This window comes from Capra hircus, chromosome 19 (genome assembly GCF_001704415.2).
Source record: "Capra hircus breed San Clemente chromosome 19, ASM170441v1, whole genome shotgun sequence".
Lineage (NCBI taxonomy): Eukaryota > Metazoa > Chordata > Mammalia > Artiodactyla > Bovidae > Capra > Capra hircus.
Genome location: NC_030826.1, coordinates 22,362,085 through 22,388,287, shown reverse-complemented (window position 1 = coordinate 22,388,287; position 26,203 = coordinate 22,362,085). Strand labels below are relative to the sequence as shown.

Genomic DNA, 26,203 nt, shown 5'->3' with positions numbered 1-26,203 from the left:
CCCACCCATCTCCTGCCTCTCCTATCCTCAGAAGTCTGAGGACACAGCAGAGTGATCATAGCTCTCGTCTCCTTCCAGGATTTGAATCCCAGATCCCAACAGCAGCTATCTATCTCTGGACAAGTCACCTAACCCCTCTGAGCTTCATTGGTTCAGTTCAGTTCAGTTGCTCAGTCGTGTCTGACTCTTTGTGACCCCATGAATAGCAGCACACCAAGCCTCCCTGTTCATCATCATCTCCCGGAGTTCACTCAGACTCACGTCCATCGAGTCTATGATGCCATCCAGCCATCTCATCCTCGGTCGTCCCTTTCTCCTGCCCCCAATCCCTCCCAGCATCAGAGTCTTTTCCAATGAGTCAACTCTTCGCATGAGGTGGCCAAAGTACTGGAGTTTCAGCTTCAGCATCATTTCAGCTTCATGGGTTAAATGGGACCAATCCATAAGGTTGTTGATAGGATTAAATGAAATGATCCATCTAAGGGCAGTTAGCACTATGCCTGGCAGGTACTATTTCCTGAATAAATGTTAGCTGTTATTACGAAATGATTATGGAGTGCCTCCTACAGTAGATGCTTGGCCTTTGAGATCTACCATGGCATACAGACTTGTAGATGAAAGATTACGGTACAGTGGTTAAGAACCATAATAAAGATAATAAGGAAATAGGGCTGTACATAGAGAGGGAGTGATGTGATGGTCAGGAAAGGGGAAACTTTTGTCACTGAGATCCCAAAAGGAGTGGAGGGGCATTCCAGAGAGAAGAAACACAAGGTTCATGTAGAGGTGGTGAAGATGAGATGGTGGCTTGGTTGTATGCCGTGAGGTAAATGGGGAGTTCTAACACCTGGAGGTTGTTAAAAGTTTTATACAGAATAGCAGCTGACTCAGAGCTATAATTGAGAAAGTGCAAACTGGCAGATGTGTGCTATACAACTAGGGGCAGCAAGACTATAGAACACCAGTGAGCAGGCTGTCACAGGAATACAAAAATAGATGCGGGATGTAAAGGTATAAATGGTCCTGACAGCAGGGAGAGCAAAGGCTACCCATGGCCACAGTTAGAGTTTAGAGAATCTGGGTAGGTGTCTTGAGAGCCTAAACAGAGAGAACTCCATACTTCCACCTGGCTTGGCACACTCTGTCCCCTTTGTCTTGAATGCTCTTCCCTGATTGCCATTCAATATTCAGTGCAAGCCCTCCTGGATTCCCCTACAGAATGGATTAGGGGGCTATGCTATGTGTTCCTAGAGCCCCTTGCCCCTTCCCCACTTGGCACGCCTTCCTCATAGACTGTTTCCTGGTTTCTCCCACTGGTCTGCGAATTCGGTGAGGGAAGGGCTCACCCTTGATGACCTTTGCACCCTCAGGGCAAATGTGGTCAACTGTTTGCTGAATGAATCAGTGAAAACAAGAACTTCAGCAGGCGTGGGGAGAAGCTGGAGGAACCATCAGAAAAAGACAATCTCAGGAAACACAGGCCCTGGGGCCACATCACCTTTTCTGCTCTAATTCTGTACCCTAGTCGCTGCCTAGAAGCCTGGGCCTTCCAGTAACTTGAAACCTGGAGGAGCAAAGAACCGCGTCGCCAACAGCCTACTGGTAGCTGAAGCCCCGCCCCTCGGCCCTGGACTCCCCCTCACCCTCTGCAGTCCCAGTCCCAGCCAGGCGGCGACGCCCAAGAGGCCGCATGCGCAATGCGCTCACGATCTGTCACTTGCCCTTCTCCCAATGGCGGGCGGTGGTCCCCTTCCCGGCATCCTCCCGGGGGCCAGGAGCACGTCATTTCCGGTGGGGAAGGCCCGCGGCCGCCGCCGCCATTTCGGGCGCTGCTGTGAGGCTGAGACCCGAGCCGGTCCGCTGGGCGGCGGGGGCCGGGGCTGGAGGGGCGCGCGCGGCGGCGGCGGCGGCGGCGGCGGCGGCGGCGGCCCAGCGTGTAGGCACGGAGGCGGCCATGGCGGGCAACTTCGACTCGGAGGAGCGGAGTAGCTGGTACTGGGGGCGGCTGAGTCGGCAGGAGGCGGTGGCGCTGTTGCAGGGCCAGCGGCACGGGGTGTTCCTGGTGCGGGACTCGAGCACTAGCCCCGGGGACTATGTGCTCAGCGTCTCCGAGAACTCGCGCGTCTCCCACTACATCATCAACAGCAGCGGCCCGCGCCCGCCGGTGCCACCGTCGCCCGCCCAGCCTCCGCCCGGTGAGGGACGGACGGGACGGGAGGCCTGGGGCGGGGGTGAGGGCCGCGGAACTCCCCAGTCTGGCTGGCTGCGCCTCGAGAGCTGACCCCCACGAGGGACGTGGGCAGAGGGCTGGAGTGAGCGTGGCCAGGGCGCAGCTTCTGCCGGGGCTCGCTCCCACGGACCAGCGCGAGTGTGTGGGGGAGGAGGAGCCTCTGGGTGTGACTTGGGAGGACAGCCCAGGGGAAGGGGAACTGCCTCGGCCCCAGGGTGGGGCTAGCGCCCGAGCAGAGCCGGGCAACGTGGGGACAAAGAGCTGAGAAGGATGTTGGCACTGCGGGGCATCACTTGGCAGCGGTGCCGGGAATGAATCCGATAATCCTACAAGTGGCTTTTTAGGCTTGAAACATTTCTTGCAGTGTTGGAAAGCCGGGTTTGGCCATACTCCCCTGGTGGCCTTTGGTAGGAAGTCACCACATACTGGCCGAGAGGGATGGAGACACCCTCAGGAAACCGGTCAGCTTTTTCCTTTCTTGGGCATTTTTCCAAAATACTTTTACCTTCCTCTTCCCCCGCGGAGGATGAAGGTGGTGAGCTAAGTGCCTTGGTTATAGAAGAAAAGCCTCTGTGACCAACCCTGAATAAGCTGATGTCCGGCTGACTGTGTCCAAGAGATCTGAGCTTCCAGAGACTGTTATCCACAATGAGGGGGGTTATAGTTTTCAAAGCAATCAGTGGAGGAAAGATTTTTATTTTTATATTTCAGGAAATAATTCAGAAATAAGCCAGTGGAAACAGTCCTTTCTCTGAAAGTGAATGGAAGTTCATTTTTCCCCGGACTCGAACGTTATCAGTCTTGTTTGTCCTCCAGGGCCTCTCCTTGTTCAGTAAGTTGAGGGCTGTGGCTTGAGTCTTCTAGATGTTGAAAACAGATCCCACTGAAGTGACTCTCTTGAAAGTTTAAATGATCTGCACTGTATATTCCTTGCTAAAGGTTGAGATATGACAGTCACCCAGGCCACTGGAGTTGTTAAGGGGATTTGTGCACTTGGTACTTGAGATTTGTGGTATACAGAGTAATTTTGAGGTTACTGTTACCTGTGTAACAGTACGGAGAGTCTTAGTGCCACCTCGCTGTTCCAGGTGGAAGCAGTTTAATCCTGACCACGTGAGACTAGATTCAGGCCAATCTCACCTGAATTAAGAGACTCCGGAACCAGCTTTTGCAGACTTGCTCTTTTAGGAGAGTCCTAATTTAGGGTTATTCTCTCTGACCAGAAATGAAATGGGATAATCTCTTGTTAACACATACCAATTAAAAAAGCGTAGGGATCATAAAGCTTACAAATTATTCTAGGTCTTTCTCAGTCTTGGTGGTTTAATAGCATTATAACATGAGGTGGGAATGTGTTTACTCTAAACCAAACATTTTCTACTTTTTACCACCTTCATGATGTCTGGGTTTTTGCATTACTGTGCAGTGACATGATGGCAGACAGTCACTGAAACTCAAGTTCCCAACCTTCTGTGTGTTTTGTTGGTTGAAAAATTTGGAAATAGCAGCAGGGGCTTTGCTGGTGGCTCAGATGGTAAAGAATCTGCCTGCAGTGTAGGAGAACCCAGGTTCAGTCCCTGGGTGGGGAAGATCCCTGGGAGAAGGAAATGGCAAACCAGTCCAGTATTCTTGCCTGGGGAATCCCATGGACTGAGGAGCCTGGCGGGCTACAGTCCATGGGGTTGCAAAGAGTTGGATGCGACCTGACTAACACACAGCTTTGTTTGAGCTTTCCCCACGTCTTGGTGTTGATAACTTTAATCTCAGCTGTTACCTTAATGTTGAGCTCCACCTTTTCGTAACAGATATGAATTCAGATCTTTGGCCCCAGAGAGAAGGTGAGGATTGCCAGAGTTTGTGGCTGGGGTGTGGAAAGTTCATGGGCATTGTGGTCCTTTTTTTTCTGCCGTATACCCTATTTTCTGCATAGGACAGTTGATTCAGTTGCTGTCTTTATAAAGATTACTTAATCTTTGTTCTCCCCCTCCCCCCATGAAGCTCTTTTCTTTTGAAGCCACACAGAAGAATTTCTTGAATTTTAGAGAGGCATATACAATATTAATAGCTGCCATTTATTGACTGGTTATTCTCTGCCAGGCACTTTGCTGAGTACATTATATGCCTTGTCTCATTTACTGTCTATAACAGTCCAGTGAGGAAAGTACTATGACCTCCACTTATTAAACTGTTTCCATTTTATAGATGAGGAAACTGAGAGTCAGAGATACAGTAAAGTGCCCCAAAGTCACACAGCTTGTAAGCGACTGAGCCAGAATTGCACCTAGGAATTGTGGCCTGAGAGCTGACACTGTTACACTGCACTGCTTTCTGTCAGAGCCAGTTTACTTTTGAGATCCCAGCAGTGCACTTTGAAGCCTCAACACTTGCGTCTGTTCTGGGCCCCAGGTTCTGTTTATAGACTGAAAGGAGGGACTTCCACGCTTCCACTGTAGGGGGCATGGATTTGATCCCTGGCTGGGGAACTGAGATCCTGCATGCCGCGTGGCATGGCCTAGATAAAGACCAAAGGAAAGGGTGACAAGAGACTGGCTTCAGTGCTCAGGCGGTATGCAGCTGCTATCGAGAGTCAGTGATGAAGAAGTTTTTAGTAACCTTATCTACCAGATTAAATATGGGAACTGAGCTTTTTGTTTAGGATTATATAATGTATTTTGTGGGCATAATGCATAGGATTAATTTGTACGGAATGGCTCAGCTATACATTTTAGAGGTATATGAACACAATAGACCAGATACTCTCCACTTTTTCCAGTCAGCTTGTTTTACCTTGGGTTTAGCTCCCACAGGCTGCCAGTGCTGCCGTTGCCTGGAAGTCCCCTGACTGTGCCCCAGGGCCATAGGGCAGGGCTTGATCAAGTCTACTGGTCACACTCTGTCAGGGGTACCTCTTGGGAAGACTTTGCAATCCTTGATTGATCCACTAGTTTTTACCTCTTGAACATGAGGTTTTACTAGACCTTGTCCAATAAACAGTTGATAAAACAGTAAATATGAGTTGGAAGAATAGTTAAAAGCTTGTGTTCTGAAGTCTGGGTTTGAATCTTCCTTGCTGCTGCTAAGTCACTTCAGTTGTGTCCGAGTCTACGCAACCCCATAGATGGAAGCCCACCAGGCTCCTCCGTCCCTGGGATTCTCCAGGCAAGAAAACTGGAGTGGGTTGCCATTTCCTTCTCCAAGGCATAAAAGTGAAAAGTGAAAGGGAAGTCGCTTAGTCATGTCCAACTCCTAGCGACCCCATGGACTACAGCCTACCAGGCTCCTCCATCCATGGGATTTTCCAGGCAAGAGTACTGGAGTGGGGTTCCATTGCCTTCTCCGTTGAACCTTCCTTATCTTCTGCTTACTGCTCATATAACCATAGGCAAGTTCTTTAACTTCTCTCTGCCTCAGTTTCCTCATCAGTGAAAGAGGGGAATTAGTACTGACAGGGTTATTTCAAGGGTTAAATGAGTTTTAGTATATTAAATGCTTAGGAATGGAACTAGCATTAGGTATATTAACAGATGTGGTGGAGAGGGAAAAACTGAAGCAGAATGGAAAACAGTTCTCAGCTTTGAGAGGCTCACAGCATGTCTGAAGGAGTAAGTGGTGGGTGGGGGTGCATCAGGCAGTATGAAGGAGCCTTGGAGCCAGTGTGTGGAAACAAGACGATGGCTTCCATTGCCTGCTCAGCCCAGAACCTCCTACCTGTTGGCCCTAGTGGGCGAGGGGAACATAGAAACTTGTCTCATTTTGGGGGTGGAGGCAGATGCTAGGGTGATGATTGTGCTGCCTCTTCAAGGTGGTGCTGGGCCAGGCCACTTCTGGAGATCCTAGGGGACTGCCTCTTATCCACTACTGCCTTTTTGAACATCCAGCATTTATTTCATTTGTTTGGCTCATCCTTGTAGTTCTCAAACCTGGTCCTCATGATTTACTCTTTAATGAGTTAAAGATATTCAGTGGTTCTATGAGGAGTTCTTTAGTGAGTTACTTAAAGATTTTAGACCCTGCCCCCCCCCCAAAAAATCCGTAGTAAAAGAAAGTGCGTTTATTTATCGCCAGCCTTCTCTAAGCTTTCCCTATGTTCATGTGAAAGTATGACTCTAGACAGGCAGGTATTGGACAGTGGTTTTTTCAAACCAGTCTGACCACAGAACTTTTTGAGAAGCATCTTGAGATTCTATGGAATCTTCTTTGGGAAGAATTGAAAATTTACAGAGGTGTTCAGAGGTTTGGGGGGGGGGTTGTATATTAAGCTGATTGGCCTTTTATTGGGCATCTATAATATACCAGCTACTTTTAGGAACTTACTATTATTAGATAGAAATTATTATTATATAGATCCCTGTGAAAAGTTAAATAAGAATTCAGATAGCTAGAAATACCACAGCCTGAATTCTTCAAACTTTGTAAGTCTGAATCTGCAAAGTCACATGCTGATATCCACCATTTTTAGAGCTTTTTCAGGATACTTTCTCAAATGAAGTCAGTGGCCTTGTTAGTCTTTTGTAGTGGACAGATGGTAAGAGCTTTGAAGGAATCTCTATAAATACCATAGGCAGTGGAGAAAGAAGAGAGGGAATGAGAATCTAGGAAAGAGGAAAGGAGAGCAAGTGTGAGGTTAAGAGACTGACAATGGAGCCACTGTGGCGATGCCCATGCCAGAAGTGCCTTGGCCTGTTTAGCCCCCAGAGCTCTTGGGTGTTCTTCATAAAACTCTCAGGGGATTGTAAAAACTGTTGTAACCTGAGGGCGGACATGCTTGGAAGTGATGAGTTGAGCGTGTACAGCTCTGTTGGTTAAAAGATAGCTCTGACTGCCTTGATTCTGATTGCTGGCTATGTTCATAACTGCACATTTAGAATCCAGCACAGGTTTGATGGAGAACAAGTCAGTGAGGTTTTCCAAGTCCCAGCTCGGAGAACTCTGCTGTTGGTTCTGTTCTCTAAACTGACTGACTGTCTCCTTCCTTTCCCGCCCTTCTATTTCCTGGCTTTAGCTGTTTGTGGCTGGAAAGAGATGAACTAGGGAAAAGGAGCCGGAGCACATAGCTGTGGTGAGGTTTGGGCTTATCTGGAACTTATGTATGTATATTTTGTTCCCCCTCCTCTCCTGAAGCTTGATTGCCCCATACATATATATATAACATGTAACTGCTGCAGCGGTACACAAAAACAGGTATTTCTCTATGGAATAATTATAATATCATTAGAATAGGAAAAGAGAGAGTTCTCTGGTGGTTCAGTGGTTAGGACTCCAGGCTTTTGCTGCTGGGATCTTGGTTCAATTCCTTGTCAGAGAACTGAGATCTCCCAAGTTTCCCAATGTGGCAAAACGAAAGAAGGAAAGAAAGAACCATTCAGGAATGGAAAGAGCTATTCTTTTATAGTAATTTTGTTCTATCTTAAAACATCGCTTGTTGTTGCCACTGATCTTTGTAGAGTACATCCCCAATTGGAAGTGACTGCCAGGGGAGAAGAAGTCTTACTGAAACACGCTGCTGTGCTCCTTGCTCACCAGCCACACTGTGTTTGCATTTGTATGCGCAGCTGTGCTGTGAGTTTCTCAAACCTGGGGACAGATGTTCATGTAACTTTTCCTCACTTGAGAGTTATGTTCATTATTAATGAGCACCGTCCCTAAAGGGTGACTAGTGAAAGCCATGTTGGCATTTGTACCTTGGCGTATTGTTGGGTAAATTCTAGGAAGGGAACTTTTATTCCTAGGTGTCACCAGGACAATTTTCTAAGCCAGGTTCTCGAAGGTTCTCCCTACCACTCTGCCCTTTAGGCTTTCTTGACCAGGCAGTACAAAGTCGGTCTTCTTGGAGCTCACACTGACTCTGTCCTTCACATAGTTCCACAGGCCTGAAGGATCACTATAGCCTAGAGGTGATAGATGAGGTAGCCATGCGTCTTCCTTGTTTACCAGGCTGGAATAGGAATTATTACCCATCAGTTTTGAGCTTTAGAGAAGAGAAACTCCAGAATGTAGCACCACTGTGCTCTGGTATGGTCATAACCAAAATCATCTCTCCAGTCACCAGTTCTGCACTTGGAGCTATTGGGGTTGCATTCTGCTGGTGTCTGAGGAGCGTTTGCCATAGATGGACAATCCTGGGTATGAGCATGTATTTCAACATCTTGAGTCAGAGAGACAGCCAACATTACTGACTGGGCTATTAACTCGTTTTAGTTTATAGCCATGAATTCCACAGATGGACTTTTGCAATGTAAGAAATGTGCATCTGTCCTCTACATTGTGTCTCGGCCTTTGTTTCATATGGGTGGAAAGAGAAGTCACTCATGAGTATACATTCTGTCTTGAGGACTTTTGGTTAACCTCCAAAGTTTATCACTTCACCTCTCCCCAGTAGAGAATTTTAAATGTACTTTTTCTGGTCTATCTGGACAGAGTGTTGTCTAACACGGAACAAAATAATTTGGTCTCATTTTTTAGAGTGGCGAAGCAATTTAGACAGCTGGGCTACCGCAGTGTTCCTGTTTCACAGTGTTAACAGCAAAGGGTTTTTAGATGGATTGGCTAGGTTTTTGTTTTGACTGACTGGTTTTAATAGGAGTGGTGAGGGTAGTTTAGGCCCTCTCTTTAACAAAGAACTCAAACAAGTAATTTTCACAAAACAAGTACAAATATTCAATAAATGTGAAAAACATCAAACAATCAAAGATGATATTTAAGAAGAGATATCCTTGCTGTTCTGGCAAGGACATGGGGGAAATGAGAACTCATAATCCATTGGTGTGAGTGTAAAATCATAAAACTTTTTGGACGACAGGCAACATAAATCTTGGTGTTCTTACCCTTTGATCCAGCAGTTGCATTTTAAGACGTTTATCCTAAGGCGGTAATAAAAAATGTTCATTAATAAAAGCACTCATAAGAGCATTGTTTGCATAGTGAAAGATTGAGAATAAAATATCCCACCTCTTGTTGGGATAGCTGCTGGGACCTATGAAAACGGAGAGGTTGCTACATTTCCTGAGGTTGAAAAGAAAAAGAAGACTAACACAGCCTTGAACCCTTGTACTCTGCAAATGGAATAGCCACGGAACGTTTTGGGAGAATGAACAAGAGGTTTCCATGGTGCTCTGTCTTTGGTCCGATATGTGAGCTTGTCATGACGGGCGTGGTTGCTCTCTCACAGCCTCTGTCTCTTCTCTGCTGCAGGTCGTGATCGCTCACCTTCTTCCCAGGGAACATTTGAGCTACAAAGTATGATTTTAGTTTACTGTTAGGAGAAGGGGTTATTTAGATTATTTTTTTCCTTCTCTTTCTTTCTGGTTAAATATTGAGTAAATATGTGCGGGGAGATGCTTAAAATCTGCATTTCATCTCCAGTATATCTTTCAATAATACCCTGCTCTGTTTTTTTTTTAGGGGTGAGTCCCTCCAGACTCCGAATAGGAGATCAAGAATTTGATTCATTGCCTGCTTTACTGGAATTCTACAAAATACACTATTTGGACACTACAACGTTGATAGAACCAGTTTCCAGATCCAGGCAGGGTAGTGGAGTGATTATCAGGCAGGAAGAGGCAGAGTATGTACGAGCCCTCTTTGACTTTAATGGGAATGATGAAGAAGATCTTCCCTTTAAGAAAGGAGACATCCTGAGAATCCGGGATAAGCCTGAAGAGCAGTGGTGGAATGCGGAGGACAGCGAAGGGAAGAGAGGGATGATTCCAGTCCCTTACGTGGAGAAGTATAGACCTGCCTCCGCCTCAGTATCGGCTCTGATTGGAGGTAACCAGGAGGGTTCCCACCCACAGCCACTGGGTGGGCCGGAGCCTGGGCCCTATGCCCAACCCAGCGTCAACACTCCGCTCCCTAACCTCCAGAATGGGCCCATTTATGCCAGGGTAATCCAGAAGCGAGTCCCTAATGCCTACGACAAGACAGCCTTGGCTTTGGAGGTACATAATGTGCAAAATGTAGAAAGAAGAGATCTGCTACAGGGTCTCCCTTTCAGACCTCTTAGAGCTTTGTAGGAATGCTGAATATAAGCAGCAGCATTGTAACATTGTTATAGATGTTGAATGGTACTTTTACCATTAAGTACTGATCTTGGCACTTAATGTTGGGTTTTCTCTTTTTTATAGAAAACCTATTTTGGAATGAGTAAGCTTAAAACTGTATAACTGAATGTTCTGATTGATTTACTAAACCATACTTTGACTTCTTTAATAACACTACCTGAATTCACAGGAATTAACCTAAAATATTTTTTTTCATCTACATTCTAATCTGTTTCTTTCTGTTTATCATTATCTAACATAAGTGGGCTCCACAAATTTGAGTATAAGTGGTCTCTATCAAAATACTTAAGTGAATTTTCTTATAGAAATGTGTTTTTACTTTAGGGGGCTTGGGGTTTCTTACCATGACTAATTGTATAGGTGTAATGAGATAGACACCCAAAAGCGTCAGTTCCAAGAAGCAGCAGGTTTACTTGGTCTTTGTTGTTTGCTGCATTTTATCCTCGAGAAACCAGTTCCTCCTGAGGAGTAAATTTTTACCTTTACTGGTGGATAGTTATCCTTGGTAGCCCATCTCCTCTGGCCAGCCATCACATTGTTTATTCTCATCTTTAGTGCTCACAGCTTTGTTTCTTACCTCCTCTCTTTCTTCTTCCCTCCCTCTCTTTCTGAGTTATGCAGAGATAGTGGTTCAGCATAAAAGCTAGAAGTGGCATGCTTTCCTGTCTTTCAGAGCCTTTCAGATATGATAACTTTAAGCAAGTAGCTAAATTTCATGAGCATAGGCTGAAGTTACTCAGGGGTACAGGTTAGCAGAGAAGGGGCTAAAGTATTAATATATTTTTGTAAATGGAAATCTCTAAAATCCTTTGGATCATGCTTATACAGTGAGGAGTGGGAGTTGCCTAAGTAAAAGGCTGTACAGTAAGCTGAAATTTATTTGAAATAGTCTGATATTACTGGATTTAAAATTTTTCATTTGCATTCTGAAGAGTGGGTGCAGAGAAGGATTAGGTCTACAGGTTTAACTGAAAAAAATGTGTGCTTTTAAAATGTGTATATTTTGAGATCATGTCGTGACTGAAAAGTATTGTGTCCTGCTTTTGATGAGAAAGGAATTATATGTTGTCTAGGTCACACTACTTTTTCCCACTTAGAATTTGGAGGATAAGGAAAACAAGTTTCTAGCTTCATGTTTTCATTTAAGTTCATACGATGGCAGCAGCCAAGCTGGTGCTGTGCCCGTGACAGCTGTGACTCTGGACGCTTATTGCAGGCCCTGTTAGCCAGGCTGGAGTGTGGGAATAGCTAGCTAGCACCCAGGAGAGAATAGTTACCACATTAATTTTGCTTCCATTTGCAATTCCTTTCTCAAAGAGAATTGGTTTGGTTTGGTTTGGTTTTGACCTCACTGAGCAGTTTCCAGGATCTAAGAGTCGACACGACTGAGTGACTTCACTTTTGCTTTTCACTTTCACGCATTGGAGAAGGAAATGGCAACCCACTCCAGTGTTCTTGCCTTGAGAGTCCCAGGGACAGGAGAGCCTGGTGGGCTGCCATCTGTGGGGTCTCACGGGGTCGGACATGACTGAAGCGACTTAGCAGCAGCAGCAGCAGCAGTTTCCTAACCAGGGATTGAACCTGGGCCCACGGCAGTGAAAATGCCGAGTCCTAACCACTAGACCATCAGGGAATTCCCAGAATTGTTTGCCCCAGCGATGCTTGCCTTAATTAGAGGCTTTAGTGCTCCAAAATGGTTGAGCTGGTCTCCTACTGTGAAACCTAAATCTTGTGAAATAAAGACTAAAGTAGAAGAGTGCTTTATGATGTCACTAAGTTTCCTTTTTTGGTTGGGTATTAGTTTGGAGCCACATGTGTTGACTGATGATGACAGCCTCTTTCACATTAGAACAAATACCCCAAATAATAACTTTAAAAACACCTTATGTACTTAAGAAAACATCATGTAAGTTTAGCATCACAGAAATCTAAAGCTAGAAAAGACCTTAGATACCCCTATTCATTTATTGAAAAAAAAATAAGAGATGGATCAAATGGGTTGTTTAAACTAGTTGGAGATATGAGGAGTCCAGATCTACAGTGGCCTTTTCAGCCATGCCCAGATCGCATCTGTGGCACATTCTCTTTCGTAGTGGTGATGCTGCCCTCCCGTCAGTTTTGTGTGGTGTAACTGGCAGCGTGTCCTCACGTGTGCTCTCCGTGCAGGGAGACAGCGTTCCTTTCCTATTTCTGGTTTTCCATAGGAGCTGATGCCTAGTCCCTGTGGAGACGAAGCCAGGAGATAAGATTAGGAAGCTCTGACTTTCTGACCTTCGCATTCAGATGAGAAAAAAGTTCATTGCTGTAGTTGACCCATTACAGGTTTAGATCTGTAGACAAGCTAGGCACATTTCAGTGAAGTTTTACGGTTAACTTGAAGTTGATGTTGAAATCATTGCATTTTAGAAGTGGACAGAACCCCAGGTATAATAAGGGTTCAGACTCCTAGTATTTCCCAGAAGGTAGCTGAGGATGCAGCACTCTGGGTTATCTCTCTTCAGTCAAAGCAGCTTTGTTTTTACTGTTATATATCGGTGTCTCTCTAAGGTTTTTTTTTTTTGAAGGAAGGGTTTCTGTACTTAAAGAGTATGTTCAGGATCCACCTGTCCTTCCCTTACAGATGGATGTTTCCTGCATGGTATATTTTCTGTGACCAGAGTCCTCCAGTAGAATATAAGTCAACGACTACTTCCTCTTTTCCCACCCATCAGATTTCTCTAGTAGGAATGAAGGTTGTTGGAAAGAAGGCATTAATTCTAGCAAACAACCAAAGTAAGGGTATTCCTTGGTTCACTGTAACTCTGGGGGAATGTAACTGAACCAGGAGGACACCATCTGTTCCATCCTGGAGCTTCTAATAGACAGGTTTTAAACATATGTATTTTGAAGGAGAAACACTGGAAGTAGCGCTAGAACAGTGCAGAGGCACCATTTACTTTTTTGGTCTTAGATTTGATCTGAGATTTCTATTTGATTGGTTTTGGTTTCATGAGTCATGGCTCCTTGGGAGCTGGAATAGTGATGAATCTTATCTTGTAAATTGCAGGTGTTAAAGTTTATTTCATGCCTCTGTAGACTGTCCAGAACAATCACATTATCTTGGAATGTACTATCATGTAACTTCCATTTTCTGATTCAGCCTGGCCTCTTGCCTTTGATAGATAAGACTTCTGAGTAACCAAGGAGCTTTTCAGGTGGACTTAGGTGTGAACCTGTTCTTCTGGTCGCAGATAGGGAAGACGTAAAGTTCCATGGGTCCCTGATTATATGCAGCAGTGACCATATTAACTCTACATCTCCCCATGTAGAGCTCTGAAACCTTAAGTTATTTAGGCCTTTTGACCTATATATGGAAAAGTGAAGTGAAGATCTTAATTTCCCCTTTGTTCCAGAGAGAAAAAATGAGATTAGGAAGTGTAAGAACTGCATGACAGGTCTTGGCTATATATGTAATAACTTCATACCCACTTGAAAAAATAATAAACATAATTGAAAGAAAATAATATTTTCATTTTAATAAAATAGTTTCAGTTACTTAACCCCCCATTAAATAGCAAAGTTTCTCAAACCTTGGGATCATATGGAACATTGCCACCTTCATTTCCTGTTCCACACCTGTTTTTTCATAAGGTACTTGATTTTTATCATAGCAACTGCCAAAGCCCAGCTTTGCAAAGACATGACATCTTTGAAAGGGATGTAGTGTAATCTGATATCAAAATTGTTAACTGTTTAGAGTTAGTAGTTCACATGGCATAATAGACATCAGGTATTGCTGTTTCCCTCAAAAATACAAAATACTTGGTGGGCCCCCTCAGAATTTGCTGCAGTGCCTCTGACTCTTCAGTTTGGGAACCTCTGGTCCTGTTGACTGTACTAGTTCTTAGAAAATTCCTTAAGTTGAGCTAAAATGTACCTGTTCTGTGTACCTCTCATCAAGAAGATGGGGAACTTAGTTTTAGTTACTATCAGTTGTTGAGCTACAGAAAAATCTTTTTGGACTTGGACTACAATCAGGGTAACACCTGTCTTCAGTGTGGTGCTTTTGCTTGACATCAGGAAGCGTACCTACGAGTTAAATCTCAAAGACCTGCAATGACCCACGAATATGAGCCATGGGCATTTCAGTCCATCTCTGAGGCAAGTGAATCATTAAGACTGAATTGGCCTCACTTGTCTTCACTGATTTTAGAGATTTTAGATGGGCCCTAAATATTACCTATTCCTCAGATCAGGGATCTGCAGGCTTTTTCTGTAAAGGACTTTGCAGGCCATGCAGCCTCTGTCAGTTTGCCACTATAGCGAGAAAGCAGCCATAGACAAACAGCACCTGAGCTTGCTGAGTTAGAGCAGAACTGTTCACAGAAACAGGCAGCAAGCTGGACGTGGCTCACGGGCCACCTAGTTTGCTGACCCCTTTTTCCCTCCTTCAGTCAAATCTTGAAATGTGTTCTTGGTGTGTTTGAAAGTATTTGAAAACAAGATCCTTGTAGTCTGTCTCAGTACTTGGTTTCCCTGGCTTTATTTACATAAAGTGAGTTAGATGTGTTTCCTGCCCTGAGCTTACAGGAATCATGCAGCAAATCTGGATCAAAGAAACACTGGCAACTATTGATGCCTTTCCTGTTAGACAGCAGGGATAGAAACTAGAAAAGCAGTCGCCTGGGGTTGCGCCGGCAGGGGAGGTCACACAGTCTCCGGTGTCTCCTATTTAGGGAACACCAAAAATTAATGCCATTTGGACGTCATATTTTTTCTAATTGTCCCTGGAACTCACTGGTAAAGGTGAGTGTTCATTAAGTTCCCTGGGAGTGAGGAAAATAAAGTAACTACATTCAGTCCTCTTTACAGATGATGCTGTGATTTACTTGCAGACTTACTCTTGAGGGTGTGGTATAGGGTTGAGAGACAAGGAACTAACTCGGCACTAAAATAGTACCTTGGTGGTGAAAGAATCACCAGTCTCTCCTTTACAGGGTGTTAGTGGAGTCTGCCTCACGAGAAGAAAGGTTAACTGCCTTGTCGTGCTTCGGGTCCTTTGGAAGTTCTTTCGTTTTCGTTAGTGCACAGATGAGGGTTTTCTCTTCCATCTGTAACGTGAATTTTGAAATCAGTAATGTGAGAACTATAGTTACTACTGCAGGTACGTTCCTTTGTGTCTTAAAATTGGAGCATTTCCAGGGCAGGCACTCAGTCTCGCTTTCTTTGTCTTTGCGTTAGTGCACCAAGCTTCAAACCTGTGTGCATCCCCCTGACCCTCCCTGGTCTTGGCTGAGGGCACCCTGCTTTAGAGTGCTGTTGCCTGACGGGGAAAGGACCACAAATTCCGGTGTCACTTCTGACTTGGAGAAAGAACTGCACTTAGTGGAGTGCTGTATTCCCAGGCTGCCCCATCCCCTCCTGCACTCTGCCTTAGGCTCCATACCCACCGTCTTCCAGACGGTTGGAACTCGAGGGCCTTATGTTTTCTCAAAGATAGTCATGTTTTTGCCTTCTTGACCCCAGGACTCCCTATGTGCTTTGACTATTTCAGGAGAAAGAACCCATAGGGTATTATGCATTGGTATTTAATTTTAATAAGGTCTACCTCGAAGTATTTGTACTTCAAGGCCACTTTGGGCAGGTTAATTAGCCTATTAAATGCTTACAGCTTTCCTCTTCTACCCATTTAAAAATCAGAATCATTTCAGAGTCATGACACGACCTTTCTTTCACCCCTTGATGTTTGGACTTTTCTGCCAAGAACCTAATCAACTAAAAAGAAAAGATTCTGGATTCCAGAAGATGGTTGCTTTTCCTGAGTCTTTCTCTGCAGGGTAGAACCAGGAGAGTGTGTGTCAGAGATGACCCTGATGCTGTCCAAAGGCCTACCTTTCATTCCATTCTTCTCCCTGCTAGCATCTTGCTGTACAGGAGCCCTGACTTATTTCTCATTTAGAGCTCTGAAGGAAGAATGGTCTGAGGGCAGAGCAGAAGGCTTTGCTCTCTTGTGGAGAAGCTAGTGTGGTTTTGTGGTACTGATGACATGGAGGGGGTGGATGGTCCACATTTTAACTACCTGTCGCTTAGAGCTCTTTGGGGCATGGTTTGAGACAGCACTTTGAATGTTTAAGAATAACAACAATCTTATTCTTAGAATGACAGTCTTAAAGAGAGGTGTTTAAACCTGGGTTTTGGTGTCAAGTAGAATAGTGGACTTAAGTTTGTATCCTGAAGACCCATCTTTTACAAAACACCTAGAAAAGCTCTGAGAGATAGTGAAGGACAGGGAAGCCTGGTATGCTGCTGTCTATGGGGTCACAAAGAATCAGACACGACTGAGCAACTGAGCAACAAAGAAAAGCTGGAGAAACATAACATTCTTTTCACCTTTTTATTTAGCTATGAAATCGTTTGGTAGAATGTACCAATCCTAAGTATGTATGTAGATCAGTGAATTTACATGCGCATATACCTATGTGACAACCACCCAGGTGAAAGTATAGAATGTTTTCAGCATTCCAGAATGTTCCCTCATGTCCCTTGGTTGTGTTTTTAATATCAGTAAAATGATGGATTCAGATAGCTGGAATGGCATCAGACCAGCTTCTTAAATTGGCCACTTGCTCCTCATCTGGAGGAGAATCTAACATGTGTGGCAAGGTTATTTATTTATTTATTTTCCTATATGTAGAATTTTAGTTTCCCAACCAGGGATCGAACCCATGCCCCTGCAGTAGAAGCAGAGTCTTGACCACTGGCCACCACCAGGGAAGTCCCATGAGTGGCAGTTTAAATTTTTGACACGAGCATACCTGTTCCTTTAAGTGGTGGTTTTTTTTTTTTTTTTTCCTTTCTTAAGGTCAGGAACTTATTCTGGGTCCAGCTATCTGAATAGCACTTGAGTATAACATGAGTATATAATAAAAATGAGAGGGAAGAGCATTGTACTTTATAATAAAGTACATAAAGTTACATAAAGTACTGTAACATAGCAAGGGGCTAGCAGTGCAGGGGCATCAATTCCAGTAACGTGTTGTATGTGTGTGTGAGAGAAGGTTGGGGGGTCAAGGTAGCTAACAGGTCAGAAAGGAGGAAAATTCACTAAGGGATAGTTACATGTTATGGAGTTTATATAGAGGCTAACTTCTTGTAATACTGTAAGAATTTTTAAAAGATGAGAACAGCAAGGTAGTCTTGAGAACTAGAATTGGAGATATAAGAAGTCTTCCAGACTGTTTTTACCACCAAGGAACTTCTCATGTGATGTTCAGATCTTCCTCTACAAAGACTGAAAACTTTTGCTTGTCATAGTTGGTCTGCTCAGATATCAGGAATTGAATCGGAAGATTGCTGGTAATAAACAGAACCCTGGGTGCTAGAGCCTATAGGAGTTGGATCTGTTTGCAAAGACAGATATGCAGTGTCATTTTCCTCTCTCCTCACCTTTCCCCATCAGCCTTCATCAACCCATCAAGCTGCTGTCTTTTTTCACCCTTGTTTATCCCTTGTCTCCCTAATATTCCATGGTTTCTCTCTTCCTTTTCTCAGCATCTTATGATTCCTGCAGCCATTTTAGGCCTCTAAGCTTTTCATATAATTCTTTAGGAAACTATAGGTAGGTCAGTAGGTAACCTATTTCCTCTGTGAGTGAGATCAGGCTGGTTTAAGAGAAGCCCCTGGCCTAAACTTGAGTTGGCTTTGGCCAGTAGTCAGCCTACAGGCCTTCCTAGGGAAGGAACCTGCAGGGCCAGGGGAGCATAGTTTGAAAGTTCTTAATATAGTGGAAGAACATAAATGGGCTTGGGAGCTGGATACTTCTGGGCTCAAATCTCGGCCCTGTCACTGGCTTTGTGACTTCAGATGTAACATGTAGTTGTTCTGAATGTCATATGTAAAATGAATTCCTATTTTATAGGATTATATGATTATTAGAAAATGATTTTATATAAAGCACTATAGTACTTTATGGGAGTTAAATATCGTTATTAATGAAACCAAATGAACAGTAACGTTTATAAACCACTTGCATGTGCAGAACTCAGATGTTGATAATTCAAGGAGAGTCATAAAGCTCTTTAGTGACATTTGGGAACTTACCTCACCATTGTTAAATACTTTGCTACAGGGTGAATCCATCAAACACCTTGTCTTTTAAGTTTCATAGTAAGATACAGATATATCCTAGATTGTCAAAAATATTTGATGTTGCAACAGGAAAACTTTTTGTAACAGCAGAAACACGATGTCCTCCTACTGTTGTTAAGGAACCGGTACCAGGTGGCATTGAGGGAGCAGCAAAGTCTGTCAGTACCTGCTAGGGGTGGGTAGTGGTGGGGACTGGCAGGCAGTGGCCTGCCAAGTAAAACTAGCTGAAGAAGGTTGAGGCTTTCAGGAAGCTGATGGAATTTGGAGTCTTGGCCTATACCAAGGTGGGGAAAGCCTTGCCTTGGTAGGACGGTGATGGGAACACTTCCATTTTCTGGGACCAAATGAAGTATGCTTCCTCTGATTGCCTTCTGCTCTACAAGCAACACCAGGCCAGGATGTGTGTCTAAGAGTGGGCTAGGGGATTCCACTGCTTTATGCCAGAGAGGGGAGGGCCAGTGTGGACCAGGCAGGAAGCTAAGAGTAGTGAGTACAAAGACAGGGCCTATAGATCATCCTAGGTAGGGTTGCTGCTCCAGAGACACTTGAACTTTCCAAAAGGTGTCATTTTCTAGCATCCCTCCTATTTTCTGTACTCTGTTATTCTCTGCACTACTAAAATCACTTCTTCCTCTTGCCTGCATTAACCATAAGTAATCGGTCTGGTGGCTGGGGCTTGGGAGGCAGCAAATAGCCATTTCTGTAATATCAGCCCTAGAGCAATCACATGGGCAGGGTATGGCTAACCAGAGAATGGAGTTTTTCAGCTTGCATTCATAACTGGAAATAAAGTGCTGTCCTTATTCTCCTCCTGCAGGTCGGTGAGCTGGTAAAGGTTACGAAGATTAATGTGAGTGGTCAGTGGGAAGGGGAGTGTAATGGCAAACGAGGTCACTTCCCATTCACACATGTCCGTCTGCTGGATCAACAGAATCCCGATGAGGACTTCAGCTGAGTATAGCTCAACAAACAGTTTTGCTGACAGATGGGAACAATCTTTTTTTTTTCCAATTGTCATCTATACAGTTTTCTTACAGATGTCAAAGCAGTCTAGTTTATATAAGCATTCTGTTGCCTGTGATCTTTTTTAGACTGAACTACTCCATCCCTGGTCTTATTTACCATATTCAGGGTACGAAACTGGAGGGCTTGTGTGTTAACTTTTGAATTGGTGATTTTAGGTGGTAGCACCGTTGCCTGAGTGTATCTGAAAGGAGCGGCATCTTGCCTCCCTTTTCTCAGGCAATACAAATCAACCTGTGGAAAATTGATGGACGGGAGAGAAGTGTTGCACACCACTTACCCTGATTTATTCAATGGTTTGGTTTTCATTGTGAAACCATGCTGTCAAATGGCAATAGACTGTTCCCTTCCACCCCATGAAGTAATCATGCACGTGTGAATAGTACCCAGTGGGATTGCTTTTTCATTTACGGAACATGACCATTGTGTGACTCATTCTGACAGTTCAAATCCTGAGAATTCTGAGGACACTACTAGAGGCATTTGTCTTCCTTCCCAGTCAATGCTTCATACTTTTTCTTGGGATTCTTTCAAGCCTTGTAATTCCTTTTCCCCAAACCTGCAGATAGGTTAATTCTCAAGATAAGTGTTTATTTTCATTCCAGATGATAAGCAGGATGTGCAGAGCACTTTATTCAGTGCATAGCTTTAAGCCAGTATTGGATTCACTGCGTGGACAGCCAAACTCCCAGCTCTCTGCCATCCCTCGAGGGGTCACAGTAGGTTCACATTGCTACTGCAGTTCAGTGGACTCCTGGCTAATGGGACCCAGCATGCCATTCTCCTGAGTGCCATTGTTCTGTCAGGGGACTTTTTGGAATTCTTGGCTTCTACTTGGAGTGGAAGGACCAATCACTTAGAATATTCCATGGATGGTTGGGGGGCCAAATTCTGCCCTTTGCTTTATGTACAACTTGTATAAAAATCAAGTTAAGATTACATGAGTTTGGGGATAGGGTTTTAGTGCTTTGAAAAATGTTTGAACCAATCATGAATTACTTCTGTATTATTTGTTTCATATGGCCAGAATAGTGCTTGAAACACACTGTGTTATAAATTGCCTTCACTTGGGGCTCTTTTTCTTTGTGTTCAAGTTTAGTTTACAAACCCTTTTAAGTATGGAATGGTTTATATAGGGTCAGGTGCTCCAAAGAATTGACTTCTGAGACCAAAAATGATGTAGGCTATTTAGACTACCGTATGAAACTTTTTCAAATTTAGTTCCCAGTCTAGAGGCACTTACTGGTCTGTGGTGTGATGTGACCAATAGAAACACCGTGTTCTTTGCTTTGGGCCTCATGTTAGAAAAGTAATGTATTTTTCCAGTTGTTTTGCCTAGGTTAAGATTAATTCGCATTCATTGAATGTATGCCAAATCATGATATCCCCGTGACTAGCACCGTGCCTGGCACAGCCGGCATACAGATTTGTGAGAGGGAATGCGAGGTGTGCAGAAGCTCATTATATGGCACAGGGAAGCCAGCTGGCACAGGATTACATACATTACCACAAGCAAACTAATGAGTTGACGCTAATTTAATATATTTTTACCTCACACTAAGATAGTGCTTGATAAAGACATTAATACTCAACTTTGAAAATGTTGGCACAGTGCTATGCACATAGTGGGTGCTCAATAATGTTGAATGGACAGGTTTGCAATACTAGATTTAATTCCATCTGATGACTCTTAAATTTTCAGTTAGAGCATAGATACTGTAAAACCCAATACACGTTAAGTCTTGTTTTCCTGAAAGTATGACATCTAAAATATTTGTAGAAAAGCTTTGTCACAGCTGATTTGAATGTTTGTGTTTTTTTTTCGCCTCTGACCTTGATACTGGCTTGTAATGTCTCTCTTCATCATGTGTAATTTTGGTGGAACATGCAGCTCTACCCGAATCAGAAGACTTTCTCAGTGATTGGTTGTCCAGAGCCATTACACGAGTTGTCGGGTTGGTTTTGGCTGGGTTTGGCAGTCGTTGGACCTTAAGAACTCAGAGGACTTCTTATAAGTATCTTCCAAAAGCAAATGCAAGAATCCTATTCAAGTGCATATGTACATTGTCACTGAGCAAAATAAACCGAAATTGGCTGCTATATTTTATATAATAATTTCTGCAAAAACCCATTTTTTTGGATACTAATATTTGACATGGTTAATTCTTATTAATTGTTGGAATTGTTTATTGTTAATAATGCAAATAGATAATTTTAATTATCCATAAGTAACATTTCACTATTAAAGGTTTGAAATGGATGATAAGCAAACCAATTTGAAATAAAGTATGAAACATGTGCCATTGTATTATAACACTATACACTTTCTTGACAGTTCAATTAAAAAAAAATTTTTTTTGTAGCATGTATTGTATATGTTTATAGTATATGTAGTAAATAAAAATATGGCCAAATGTTTGGCTTGGTGATCTTTTGAAGAAAGCAGTCTTTGAATATTTTTCACAAAAGAGCTGAATCTTTTATGCTTAGGGAGTCAGAGTTGTGTGTAGTACTCAACAGCCTATGAAAAATCATATAAACAATTATACACACTGTGGGTACTCATAAAAATGGGATCAATCATTGGTGTTACTTTGAAGGGTCTCCAGAAGTCCAGAAATAATGATTTGAGGGGAATATAAGAAGAATGATTATATAAGGATTGGAAAGCTGGAATGATGTGAGCAGGTAATACCAAATCACACGTGGGTTCACAGAAAATATGGTTGTGGTAGGGGTCTTCATAAAGCAAGTGAGAAGTGGGCTGTTACACAGTAGATAGGTTTTTAGAATGTTAGGGGAGATATTCAGTATAACTTCCCTTTTTTTTATGTAAGTGACCCTACTTCAGTGTAGATAATTTAGGAAATTTAAAAAGTTAAACATTTTGTTCTTCCCATGCTTTCTCAAAGCACATGTATATTTAGATGCATATGCACAGTGTGATATATACCTAAAAAGTTCACTTTATACGTCCTAGTCTTCTGTTCCTATGGATAGTGCAGTTCTAAGATGATAAGGACGTGTGGTCAGTCATTCAGAGGGTATTCTGCCTTGAACCCAAATGAACAGTCTAGCTACTGCTGTATACATGGCAGAATATCAACTCAGAGGTAAATAAAGGCAGCCACTGCAAGGGAGCCATGTTTGCTGTACACACACTTAACAGCAAGGTGATTTAAATATATTTCCACTTTTTTATCAATTAGAAATAAAATCTTTGTGATAGGTGGAGTTGGATTTCTTTACATAGCCTGGAGTAATCATAACAGTCTTGTATTTTGTGACCCTGGTCTTCAGATTAAAGTCTATTCCTCTTACAGATGTGAAGAGAGAAGTGGCCCTGTCCACAGATGAAAATAATCTTCCAAAGTTTTGCAGGAGGAAGCTAAGAATTTGGAACTCGGCTGCTACATATATGAAGAAAAAGAAATGGGGAGATAAGGTAGGGGGCCAAGAAGAACTGCTATTAAGAATCGAGTTTCAAAGAGCAAGACTTAAGGATTCTGTTGGGATATAGGTTGAAAGCGAGCTTAACTTGCCTCCACTCAGTTCTGGCTTAAATGCTGCTTTGTCAAGAGATGTCTTCCCTGATCTCTTTCAGCACTTCTCTCAGATTGTTATTCTTTCTCTGATTTTATTCCGCCTCTTCCCTTAGACTATAAATTAGTTCCATCAGGACAGCAGCCATGTCTAACTTGTTCATCATCTCCAGAGCCCAGCACAGAGCCTGACTCACAGCAGAAAATATATATTTGTTGATTGAATAATGTTTTCCTTGGCAGGATTTGAGTCTGGGGAATAGGGACCCGACTGCTTACCTCTCAGCTGCTCTCTCCAGCACCCCTGGTCTTGGGTATGGTCCAAGGCCGTAGGTTCATTTTTAATTTTGGTTAAAGTAACACCCAACTCCGTAGGTCATTCTGTTTCTGAAATGTGAAATGCTTGACAAAGCCCAGCCTTGAGATCTCCAGTGCTTTCATGTTTTGCTTTGCTTCCCCCCCCCCCACCATAGGAGAGGCGAATGGATCACTTAGAGGGAAGCTATATTCATACAGTGAAGATCATTCACTGGTTACATTGTAATTTCTAGTTTTGGTGATATTTTCGAAAAGAATGAATTAACAAAAATGTCAGAATTATCTTGTTCTAAAATGCCAGTAATAGAAGTAGCTTAGTAGCCTAAACAATATTGAGAGTAGTCATACCTTATCCTGTTGTCATTTAGGTCTTTCAGTAACAGACCTCAGAGGCAGCAACTCAAAGCACCTAAGGGGAGCAGGGCCCTCTCGAATTCTGTCTGTGCATTGTGGTACACGGCATTCAGTTCAGTTCAGTTGCTCAGTCGTGTCTGATTCTGCAACCCCATGAATCGAAGCACACCAGGCCTCCCTGTCCATCATCAACTCCCCGAGTTCACTCAGACTCACGTCCATCGAGTCAGTGATGCCATCCAGCCATCTCATCCTCTGTCGTCCCCTTCTCCTCCTGCCCCCAATCCCTCCCAGCATCAGAGTTTTCCAATGAGTCAACTCTTCGCATGAGGTGGCCAAAGTACTGGAGTTTCAGCTTTAGCATCATTCCTTCCAGGAGAAATCCCAGGGCTGATCTCCTTCAGAATGGACTGGTTGGATCTCCTTGCATTGGCCCCTCTCTAATGTCAGAGTAGGTAGAAAGTAGACAAAAGTGTCCCAAGTCTGAGGCCCAAATCCTTTTATGAGCCTTATGATACCACAACAAAAAAGAAAGCCAGGTACCATCCTCCAAAAAGAGTGCAAGCAGAGGAAACAGTTTACGTAAATTCTTTGGCCACATCTTTTCTCTTACTAGAATCAAGTTCTACTTTGACTTTTTCTTTTCAATAAGAAGTTGCCCGTTTCTTATATCCCTTGTTCAATAAACATGCGTGCAGGGTTAGGTTTATGCCTGAACCATCTCGTCATCTCTTGTTCCTTAGCAAGCTCTGCCCTTTGATCAATGGCAGGCATTTTTGTTTTCACAGCAACCAACATTTGCATAAGGAAGAACCAGGGGATAACATGAGTTGTTGCATCATAATGCCAAGAGAAAACACACAGCTTGGTGGGCTAGCAGCTAGAATTTGGACCAACAGGGTTGACTTTCTTCTTTCTAGTGAGATCTGTTTGATAGGTACCGCTTTTAGCTATCAAAAAAACCTGATGTCTAGGGAAAAAGGAATGCATGTAATGATCTTTAACTCTGTCCCTGATCAGCATTTTCAGTAGCAGTTAGGATATGGTTTATGTGTGGGTACCTGTTCTCAAGCAGAGATTATTGATCCAGAATCTTGATCCCTAGGGAATCCATGGATAAACTGATATAGGGGGTGTGGCAGATTGCTCCCTCAAAGCCATAGTCTTCTCTTCCTGTGCACACTTAATGTTTCCCAGGCTCCCTTGCATTACACATGACTGTGTGATTGAGTGCAGCCAATGGACTATGCACAGAAGCACCTGGACCACTTTCAGGCCTGGCCTCTAGATAGCTCCTCTAGGAGCTCCTCCATGCTCTTCCTGTCAGGCAGGAATGGAGATGACACCCAGGGTAAAGCCTTCATCCACATGAGCTCAAGGTGACTACACTGAGAGGGGCACCTTGGCTTCATGACCAGCTTGAAAAAGTGAAAGTGTTACTCACTTACTTGTGTCTGACTCTCTGTGACCCCTTGAACTGCAGCCTGTCAGGCTCCTTTGTCTGTGAAATTCTTCAGGCAAGAATATTGGAGAGGGTTGCTATTTCCTTCTCCAGGGGACCTTCCTGACCCAGGAATTGAACCTGGGTCTCCCATGTTGCAGGTGGATTTTTTTATCATCTGAGCCACCTGGGGAGCCTGGTGACAAAATTAACGTTTGTTCAACCATATGTTTTAAGGTTGAATTAGCTAGCCTACTCCAACTAATACAAGGGAGGTGAATTGAATAGTTGAGAGGTTGACCATCTGTCAGAGTGTTAGGGCCACATGATGCCAAAGCTTTGTAGAAATAAGATGCTTCAGATACCCGATAAGTAATTTTTTAGTGTAAGTATGACCTATGTAATACCTGAAATTGAAATTTAACTGGGCATCCTGTGTTTTTATTTGCTAAACCTGGCAACTCTATCCCTGGTCTCCCTTTTAGAGAAACATTGCTGCAGGGCTGCTGATCTTTCCTCCAGGGAAATTGAATTCTGAAGCAAAAACAATCCATACCAGGACAGCTGGGGCCAAGCAGCTCCTTCCAGAGCTCCCCTTGTCATCTTTCTAACTGTCCCAAATGTAAGGCTTCTTGATGACCTCTCATTTTATTACTGTCATCCTCAAGCTGTCCTAAGTCTTCTCTGACCACACATCCCCCATTTTTGGACTCTCATCTTGAAGATTTACCAACCTATTAGGCTCCCTACTGTCTTTGCTGTCCCAGTCAAATTTCTTATTTATTTGGTCATCTGGTTCTCAGTGTTTCATATTGCCAAGATCTGCTGTCATCTGGGGTTACCATTTTCATCACCTTGGCTTCTCACTTTGTTGACTGCCTCAAATCCATTATCTTATACTGTGATATCCCTGGAATCTTAAAACATATTACTCTCTGATCACTACTTTCTAGCCTTTCTGTTCTCTCACTGTCTTCCCAAAGCCCTGGTTCTTCCATTTCAAGGCACTTTCTAGTCCCTAAGCTCCTCAACTATTAGCCACCTGCTTTTTTTTTTTTTTCTAATGATGAACAAATGAATAGAATATTGTCTGGTCTTAGATATATCC

At 43.5% G+C, this 26,203-nt stretch overlaps 1 protein-coding gene and 1 non-coding gene across 3 annotated transcripts; one reads left to right on the top strand and one right to left on the bottom strand.

Moving 5' to 3' along the window:
• CRK (CRK proto-oncogene, adaptor protein) lies at positions 1,744–21,878 on the top strand. Of its 2 annotated transcripts, none has more exons than XM_018064383.1 (3): positions 1,744–2,195; positions 9,632–10,167; positions 19,235–21,878. In XM_018064383.1, exons 1-3 carry the CDS (start codon positions 1,955–1,957, stop codon positions 19,370–19,372), a joined length of 915 nt encoding a protein of 304 aa, XP_017919872.1. In that variant the 5' UTR covers positions 1,744–1,954; the 3' UTR covers positions 19,373–21,878. The 2 variants fall into 2 exon arrangements, with proteins under 2 accessions (XP_017919872.1, XP_017919873.1); XM_018064384.1 differs by having other exon boundaries at positions 1,777–2,195; positions 9,632–9,997.
• Positions 11,851–11,923, bottom strand: TRNAE-UUC. The gene has a single exon. It is a non-coding gene; the product is annotated as a tRNA-Glu (tRNA).